The 9,116-nt window shown below is 31.6% G+C and overlaps 2 protein-coding genes across 2 annotated transcripts; both read right to left on the reverse strand.

Annotated features, from left to right (window-relative positions):
• Positions 1–202: 202 nt before the first annotated feature.
• On the reverse strand, positions 203–1,301 carry LOC138131663 (odorant receptor 7a-like). The gene is made up of 5 exons (XM_069048808.1): positions 891–1,301; positions 744–845; positions 594–696; positions 382–540; positions 203–324 (listed from the first exon to the last, which is right to left on the reverse strand). Exons 1-5 carry the CDS (start codon positions 1,259–1,261, stop codon positions 274–276), a joined length of 786 nt encoding a protein of 261 aa, XP_068904909.1. The 5' UTR covers positions 1,262–1,301; the 3' UTR covers positions 203–273.
• Positions 1,302–5,066: 3,765 nt separating this feature from the next.
• On the reverse strand, positions 5,067–8,055 carry LOC138130375 (odorant receptor 43a-like). Its single transcript, XM_069046820.1, has 5 exons — positions 7,834–8,055; positions 7,290–7,786; positions 7,139–7,240; positions 6,981–7,083; positions 5,067–6,929 (listed from the first exon to the last, which is right to left on the reverse strand). Exons 1-5 carry the CDS (start codon positions 8,053–8,055, stop codon positions 6,759–6,761), a joined length of 1,095 nt encoding a protein of 364 aa, XP_068902921.1. The 3' UTR covers positions 5,067–6,758.
• Between the last annotated feature and the right edge of the window lie 1,061 nt (positions 8,056–9,116).

A 9,116-nucleotide genomic window follows, 5' to 3' on the forward strand; every position in this document is an offset into this window, starting at 1 on the left:
ACGAATTTCTTAATCAAAGGCAGGGTACCTACTTTCTTTTTCATAGCTATCCTTGATGGCATTTTTTTTTCTCTTACGGTACTTTATATCAATTTTTACAATCACCATTTTAAATTTAAAAAAACTCTCGTAAATGTAAATATATTTTTGAGTCTATAAAATACATTAGAATCTCAGCTAATTATAAGTGAAACTAAGTAAACTGAATGTTGGTGTAACATTTATTTTCTTAAACAAATCATCTTCTTCAATGCTCATATCTAACACAAAAACTTATTTTAAACCTGTTAACATTGTTGTTAGAGAAAATCCGAATCGCTGTAACTATAATAATATTTTACAACAGGATTAAACCAAATAATAATAATCAGTCAATCTTACTTGAAGCAACACATGCCTGTTTATTTTTACTATCCCCGCACCTGACATCTGTACGGGAGTCTGACTTTGTGTCAGCCAAAAAAGCACAAATTTGCAAATTTTTAAATTTTTTGTATTGTACCAGTCTATGTTGTAAATTTCCAAAGTCAAGTTGTCAGCCTGAAGTGGAAACTTTCTTAAAAATAATTAATAATTTTTCGTACAATACTTACTGCAATTTCAACTTCTCCTGCCGGAATGAACGTTATCGTAACCAGGACATTTATTAATATCACAACAAATACACTTTCAGTAATCTGGGATAAACTTGAAGATCTGAAAGCGGATTTGAAACGTTTGCATCAAAACTGAACGCTTCTTACTCATTGAAGATGACAAATAAAGAAATGCAAGCTCCTCCGATGGTAAAACAATACTGGCCAACAAAAAACTCTGAGAAAACTTTGTTTAGTTTCTTGTGTATACTGAAAAAAGTGTGTTAAATTTTATTTTAAACGCGAAAATCTTACTTTAGCAAAAATTTGTGGTACTGGCTGTATTGTTTTAATTGTTTCCAACAAGTTTCTTCATGTGCTGTTGTTGCATTTGGCCCAAACTGGATGGAACGAACTGCTTTACACAATAGAGCAAATTGTATTTCAAGATTGCAGCACATTAGTAAATAAAATCCATCAAAAACAACTATTATAAAAACTGTTTCGGCGTAGAAGACAGCTTCCAAGCCGTAAAGAATGACTCTGGCAACAAAATTGTTTCCGGGAATCCAACAAGCGTGTGGCAATAAGAATCCCTTAACAAAAAAAGGTATCAGAAAATGTGTGACACAAGAAACAGTTCCTCCAACGATAAATAATTTTATTATTGAAACGCAGAAAGCCATTTTTTTCTCAAATTTGTTTTTTCCAAATAGATCATACGTCCAAAAGTGAGAATACTCTTCGATCATTTCTTCAAATGAAGTACCATGTACTAAAAGAAGTGTTTTCCTCAAGAGCACCTAAAAAATAAAATGCATAAGTAGATTTACACAAATAAGAGCGGTACAGGCCCAAAAGTAGACGTTGAGATGAACACTTCAGCCAAGTCAAATATGTCACTGTGCTTGTAACGAACATTGAATATTACCATGAAATAAAAAATGATCAGCAACGGATAAAGGATATAAAGTGAAATGCGTTTCTGGAGCAAGGTGCTAGATTTTCTTAGGCCACTTCTGTTGTAAAAACGGAAAATCAATTGGAAATAATTTTTTCCATTATTGGCAGCCATCGTCAACTTAACAACTAAGTTACCAGGGACATGTAGCCCTCAGAATGACCGAGGATAATGTAAGAAACTAGCTTTTGTGGCGACTCTATCGAATTTAAAATGAGCTTAAATAAAAAATTTAAAATGATGTAAGGACCCCTATCAAAAGACTATTGTTTTTGGCTATTAATTAAAATTTGAATTTTTAATTAGTGACAAATTGCCTCATAATAATGCTTTTGATGTTTTATAATTCCATTTGTACTTACTTTGAAGACTTTCATCTCGCGCACTTATTAAATGTTAATTGAGAGGTAAAGTTTCGAACTTGCAATCAATTATTTAATGATTTCATACAAGCAAGTAATTAGTCGCTTGACAACGGAGCATGTGTTTCAGACTACTGATTTTTAGATCAGTTGTTTTTTGTTGGAAAATAAAATAACAATAACTTTAATATGTTAAGATACTTCGGGAAAAGAAAAGATACACCGGACTGGTGTTACGGTAAGGTTTATAGAAGATGTTATAATTTTTGTAATTAGAGGAAGCAAATTTTCCTTTTCTTGCCACTACAAATTTCGTAAATGTTCTTTGATTTTAGGAGGTTTATTTAAAATTAAAAACAATAACAAATTTGTCAGGTGGAGCAGTTCCTAATCAATGTATATCAGAACGAGGAGAAATCTACAAATTAACTGGAACTACTTTTAAAAAAGCAATTATCGAAGAGAATTTTGTTGCTGATAAAATTTATTTTAGTTTATTACTGGTTAGATAGTTATTAGATAGATGTTGTTACTCGTATTAAAGGTATCAAAAGGAAAACAACGGAAAATAAATTTAAATGGTTTTCAGTTATTTTTTTTTTACTAAAAGAATATAAGTTATATGTAAACAATCGGCGCGGGTATCATGCTGCCATGTGGCGTGGTGTTAACTGTCATTCTTCGGATGTTGATGGTTTTTCCAACTGATTTTTTCCAATTTTGTCGTCGTGGATAACGTTAAACAATGATGAACTATGTTCAAGAAAAATGTAGCGTTTAACTATATTTTACTTGATATTTTTATTATTGTTGCATTTTAGCTCCATTGCAGGTGACATGTAATACTGTTATATAGGATGAGTGTGTTTCCTTTCAATTAATATCGAGTTACTTATTCAGTTCTTCGTTAGTTATAGCTAGGGTTTTTGCATAATTAAAGGTTTTTGTTTTATGTGGTGTTAGGCTTCATTTTGTAATCTCACAATTGTCAAAGAGAATTTATTTCCGGGATGAATGCTAGATGGGTGGAGAGTCTGTGGATCTTGCAGGCCTTTTACTTTTATACTGCTTTTTTAATGTGTTTTAACCTTTTGTTCAGATTGCATTGTTTGAAATTGTAAAGTCCATTCAATAAATATCTGGACTGTCAGAATCAAAATTGCAGTTGTTAGGTTGGTTAAATTAGTAGTTATTTTCATATTGCCCAGTTGTTATCTATGATTTTTTAATTTTTTAAACTATTCATTTGTTAAAATTAACATTGTCAAATAAATTGCAAAATTATTTAAGTGTATTTTGTAAAAAGGTTAAAATGGAAAGTTCAAAACGAACTAGGGTAGTTCTATTGGTGCGAGAGAAGAGTGCCATAACAAATTATAATGAGGAACAAACAAAAAAGTGATAATAACGGGAAAAAATTACAAATTTGTGCCAAAGCCGCTCCAGTATTGTTAACTAAGAATTGGTGTTCGTTCTTGTGATTCAGAAATCAACATTTTGGAGAGATAAGTGTTAATCAAGTGTTAAATAATTTTCTTCTGAATAAATGAAACAGATTAGTTTATTTTGGATGATTTTGGTTGTTGTTTAATTTGTTACCTGTTTTCAGTTTGTCGCGTGTTTTTTATAAACTTTTCCTAATTTGCTGTTTTAACAAAGCTGTTAACGCATCCGTTTAGAATCCGTTAATAAGCTATTAACACGTCCGAAATCTAGGACATTTTTTCAGTTGATAACACACATTGCCGGCAGCAAATTGACTCTGGTATTCTCTGCTATTTGCCGCGTTTATGTATAATTCATCTTTAATTGCAATTTTACTTGGGAAAAATGACAATTGTGTTTAGTCAAAAATAGAATGATTTTATTTGTAAAAAAACATGTATTTAATATGCAAATTAGAAAAAATAGCATAAAAAATTCGTTTTATAAAACTTAAAAGCACTCGTCATTTACAGGCACTCCTGCCGCCGGCAGTCGTGCTGCAAATCTGACTCGTGTCTTAATATAACTTTTATAAAATTCATGTTTTAATATACTATTATTAAATTGCTCTAATTCATTTAGTTGCTGCATTTCACTTCAAGTGTTCGAAGCAATAAATAATTCAAAACATTTTTAGTTCAATGATTAAAAATGAAAACATAACCTAAATATATTTTGTAACTAGATTTTGATGTCGGTACACTCTAGCGAAATTTTTTTATACTGGGTGCCCCAAAATTCGTGAAACAACTCAATGGGGCAATGTCAGCTCATATTAGAAAATAATGAGAAAAATAATTAAAAAGTTCTATACCTAATAGATTTGAAGATATGGGGGCTCAAAAGATGCAGCTTTGATCTCATTTATTTTAAATATCAAAAAAGATTTTTACTATTTGTCTTTTACTAGCCAGTGGCATAATAATTCTGAGGGATTGTGATCAGGTTTGCAATTATTTACTTCATTATTTCCAGCATTTCTAACAAGTGATTTTACGTTGGTTTTACCTCAAATAACGTATGACAACATGGCTTCGATTTTTCTTTCTTATTTCTATGGATAAAGGATACAACAAGGATGAAATATTTGCATTTCTACAAAAAAGAAGGTTGATTTTTTTTTAAATTTTTACCTGATATTTTAATGACTAGTTAACAACGTACTGCTAAGTTGTTCCGCGAATTTTGGGGCACCCAGTATACAAGTACAATCAAAACAAGCATTTTATTTAAAATTTAATTTTGACAGTCCAGGAGTTTTTTGAATTTACTATAAATCTTATTTATATTTTATAACGAACTGTGTATTTTCCTTTTTTCTCTTATTCTATTTTTGATTTTTTTTTTTATAGATTTTGAATTTCTAGGTGTGTGGGATTATGGGACTTCTATGCTTCTGTTATATTTTGTATTAATGTGTTATTCTAATTTGAATATGTATTTTAACGCTTGAAAAATAATTGATACTTTTCTTTTCTTGTTCATCCTCGGCAGGGTTTCTCCACGACCGTTAGTGAATGTAATAATTCCGAAATAATTTTTAATAATAGAAAGTAAAAATTCTCACTCTTGAGATTGAATATTTATTCTGAAACACTTCCTTCTTATGTGTTTTGCATGTATTTTCATTCCATAACAAGTAACTGAATGAATATTCCATAATTATGCTTAACGAAATACATACATTGCCATGGATTTAAAAACTGTCAGTGTCAGATATCAATGCGGCGTCCTAATTGTTTTGTGAAAATGTAACCTAATAAACACACCAAATAATTTGCTAGGAAAAAAACAAATGATCGGTCACCGTCGTCAAGGAATTGATTCCACAGCATTCGATTCTTTATTGACGATGTCAAATTCTACAATAAAATTAGTCTTGATTTAAAAAAAAATTCAATATTTTGGTCAGCCGAAAAGTCTAATACAAATGTCGGCTGCGCCATCGTGGCCGAAATTAGTTGTCGCGCCGGAAAATTCACCTCCTGTACTCTAATGTAAATAACTATTATCCCTTTAACATTGTCATTGTTTTCCACGGTTTGTCCTGGACGCGTACTGTTTTCCAAGAAAGCCGGTAGATTTCACTTTAGTAATGCAGTACCACTTTTAAGGATTACGGTACCGACAAAGGCACATAACATTTACAACTGACCAGAATTTGCGCCACCAATGAACGGTTCTTCGGACGTTTCCTTGAAATTATTTAAAATTAAAAATTCTTAATTTATCGAACCCCTTCAGACCATAACAATATTTACATGTTTCTCAACTACTGAAAGAGATAAATTCAAGTGGTTTTTTGTATTCATTTTGTCGCAAGGAAACATACCAAACGTTGCTTTTAGAGTTGATTTACAAAGAATGACAGAGATATCGTCATTTTAAATCAAATAAATGTCTTGGTCCCTCCACTGTTTGTGCAACACATATATTTACAGTTTTCTCGGCTAAAGAGATAAATTCACTCAACATTTTGCATTTTATTTGTCATAACTAATTCTATCAAACATTTTATATGCCATTTAGCTCGAAGAATGACTGAGATATCGTCATTTCAATTGAAATAATTTTGTAACCCGACCATAGATTTTTAGTTGATATATTCAATTATTTGCTAGAAATCTGTTCACTGATTGACACCAAACCATGCAGGTCTTGTATTTAATTTGTCTAAATTATAAAAAAAATTTGTTTTTAGATTTCACCCAGTCCAACGAATAATCGGGACATCATAATTTTAAGATGAAATTTCCTGGCGCCTCCACCATTTTTGTGACATATACATATTTACTTCTTTCACAACTACTAAAAGAGATAAATTCATGCAGTTTCTTGTATTCGATTTTTGTTGTTTTTAAATTTCATCTAGTTCAAGGAATAGCTGAGATACCTCCATACTGTATGTTGGCATACAGTGGTGAAAGTGGAACAATGACAGGATATTTCCATTTGACTTAAAACTGTCTTTGACGTTACTGAAGAAAATGAATAGATATTACTATTGCATTATGTGATATGGTCGTCTGTAGAGTTTGTTTCTATTATCACATAAGAAAATCATTACCGGTCTGAAATGGTTGGGACAAATAGAACATATTGTACTGTCGTAGACAAAGATATTTATTTGCTACTTGCGATTTATTACTGTATTTATAATTCAGTGTAATACATCAAATCATTCCCACATTTAATAATAAGAAAAACAATAAATACCACTCAATACTGTAGTGAACATTGAATCGTGCGTTTCGAAGAACTGCGTAAAAATATTTTATTTCAATCCTTTTAACATAGTTGTTACTGAAAATCCAATGCGTAGGATCTAAAAAATGAAAGTGAAATCAAAAAATTTCATATTATTTATATTTGATTTCACACTCTCACCTGAAGCAATACAGGTCTATTTACTTTTACTATTCCTGCTCCTGTCATCTCCACTGCAGTTTGAGTCTTTTGCAACCAAAACAATATGAATCGTCTAATTTTCAAGTTTTTTGTATTATACCAATCGATGTTATATACTGCTGAAGCTAGATTACTGGCCTGGAATGTACAATGGTATTAAAAAAGATCAGATGAGTTAATAAAATTTACTTCAATTTCTATTTCCCCAGCGGGAAGAAAATACATTGCACATACGACGTTTATGATTACTGCAATAGATAAATGCTCTAATATTTGTACTATTCTGGTATTTCTGAAATTGGTTTGTTAATGACATGATAGCATAACTAAAATGTATATACACTAACTCATCTAGTATAACAAACAGGGGAATGCATGTTTCTGAAATCGTCAAAAAGTACTGGCAAACAAAATATTCTGAAGAAATTTTATTCAACTTCTGGTGCATACTAAAACAAGCCAATTTTTTTCAGAACTAGAGAAGAAAATGAAACCTACCCTAATAAGAACTTGTGATGAATTGTGCATTCTTTTAACTTCATCCAGCAACTATTTTCGTGGTCTTCACTAGGATTCGTTCCAATTTTGATGGTTTCCACCGCTTTGCGTAAAAGCTTGAATTGTATCTTGAGACTTGTACACATGAGCAAATAAAATGCATCGAATATCGCCAGCATGAAGATTGTTTCCATGAACAATACGGTTTCCACAACGTAGAGGACAACTCTCATGGTAAAATTGTTTCCGGGAATCCAGCACGGATGAGGTAATAAGTATTTTTCAACAAAAAGTGGTGCAACGGCGTGAGAAACGAGAGAAAAAGTACAACTGACCAATAACAACTGAATAAACGAGAAACAAAAATTCATTTTGTCTCGGAGCTTGTCGCCCACAGCTTTTCCGAATAAGTCGTATGCCCAAAAACTTGACCTGTGACTGATCATCTCTTCGATGGTTTTGCCGTGTGCCAAAATAAGTGTTTTCCTAAAGAGGAGCTGAAATTTAAAATGTAATAAAAATTGTTATAAATTGGAGAAATTACGTTTGCATAAGCTGCAGCCGAGCCGAACACTTCAGCGAATTCTACGATGTTGTGCTTGAAACGAAAATTATATATTATCATGAAGAGCAAAATGTACATCACCGGATAGAGAATGTAGAGTGATACAAATTTTTGAAGAAACTTGCTGGATTTTCTCAGACCGCTCTGGTCGTAACAGTTGAGAGTGAACCGAAAATAATCTCTTTCAGGTTTAGTATTCATTGTTGCTCTCTGTCAATGTGTTGTTTTTTTGATTGGTTTTCGACTGACTCAAGGAACAAAGCGTCTCCGGTTTTAAGACAAATGAAAGAATTTTAAATGCAGATGACGAATAAAAAATTAATTATCTTATGTCTGGTTTCAATCAAGTTTTATATCAAATAGTTATTAATTAAAATTTGAATTTTTAATTGTTGACCTGCCTAAAAGCGGTATATTTTAAAATTCTATTTGTAGAAGTAATTAAAAGTTGATCAAACGAAACGGAAGGAAAATTTTGATAAATATTTTATGTATTTAAGTATTTAGAATTCTCAGGGCCGGTTTCACCAACGTGAGTTAAATTTCACTACAGATTAAAATATACGAAAACATTGTTATAACAATAGGTAACTAAAGTAACGAAGCATTTTAACCTACAGTTAACGTTAACTGGCGTTGGTGAAATCGGTCCTTAGTGTTGGATTGCTAATCTTAGAATAGAACAAGAGTGTTTGCCAAACGGTAAGAAAACATTTATTGAATTGCGAGTGAAGATATTTTAAATTGTTGCTTCTAATAATTATATTGGCGATTATATTTTACCACACACTGGTATTTGTTAAGGGCCCTATACATCTAGCGTTTTGTTTGCAGGACTTGCTTGCGCATGCAAGTATGTGATACAAGTTTGTCAGCAACACACACCTTCTAGCATGTTTGTCAAACTTGTTTGCGTAAATTCGAATGAGATACTATTGGGGACAAAATAACGGGTGACTATTAAAATTTTCACTTGGAGTTGGCTTTGAACGAGTTTTTATTTTTTCTGTTAGTTTAGACACACGCAAGAACGAACGACAAATGACAGTCAGTACAATTGAAACATAACCAAATTCAGAGAAAAACATTTATTGAAATGTCAAATTTGTCAGTGTCTAAGGTGCAACGGAAAACAAAGAATGATCCATAGCCAACCCTAAGTGAAAATTTTAATAGTCACCCGTTACTTTGGTCGTCATTCTTCTGTCATTTCAAAACAAATTAATGTAAACCAAGCATTAACGTCAAGTCAATAGTGATGA

This window comes from Tenebrio molitor, chromosome 5 (assembly GCF_963966145.1).
Source record: "Tenebrio molitor chromosome 5, icTenMoli1.1, whole genome shotgun sequence".
NCBI classification, from domain to species: domain Eukaryota; kingdom Metazoa; phylum Arthropoda; class Insecta; order Coleoptera; family Tenebrionidae; genus Tenebrio; species Tenebrio molitor.

Excerpts from the sequence above, each read along its gene's own strand:
- LOC138131663 (XM_069048808.1), bottom strand. The coding sequence starts at position 1,261 with ATGGCTTTCTGCGTTTCAATAATAAAATTATTTATCGTTGGAGGAACT. Across the intron at positions 697-743 it reads TTATTTGTCATCTTCAATGA|ATCTTCAAGTTTATCCCAGA; the intron begins GTAAGAAGCGTT and ends ATCCGCTTTCAG. Across the intron at positions 325-381 it reads ACAGGCATGTGTTGCTTCAA|TTACAGCGATTCGGATTTTC; the intron begins GTAAGATTGACT and ends ATATTATTATAG.
- LOC138130375 (XM_069046820.1), bottom strand. The coding sequence starts at position 8,055 with ATGAATACTAAACCTGAAAGAGATTATTTTCGGTTCACTCTCAACTGT. Across the intron at positions 7,241-7,289 it reads CATCACAAGTTCTTATTAGG|TATGCACCAGAAGTTGAATA; the intron begins GTAGGTTTCATT and ends GGCTTGTTTTAG. Across the intron at positions 6,930-6,980 it reads CTGGGGAAATAGAAATTGAA|GCCAGTAATCTAGCTTCAGC; the intron begins GTAAATTTTATT and ends TGTACATTCCAG.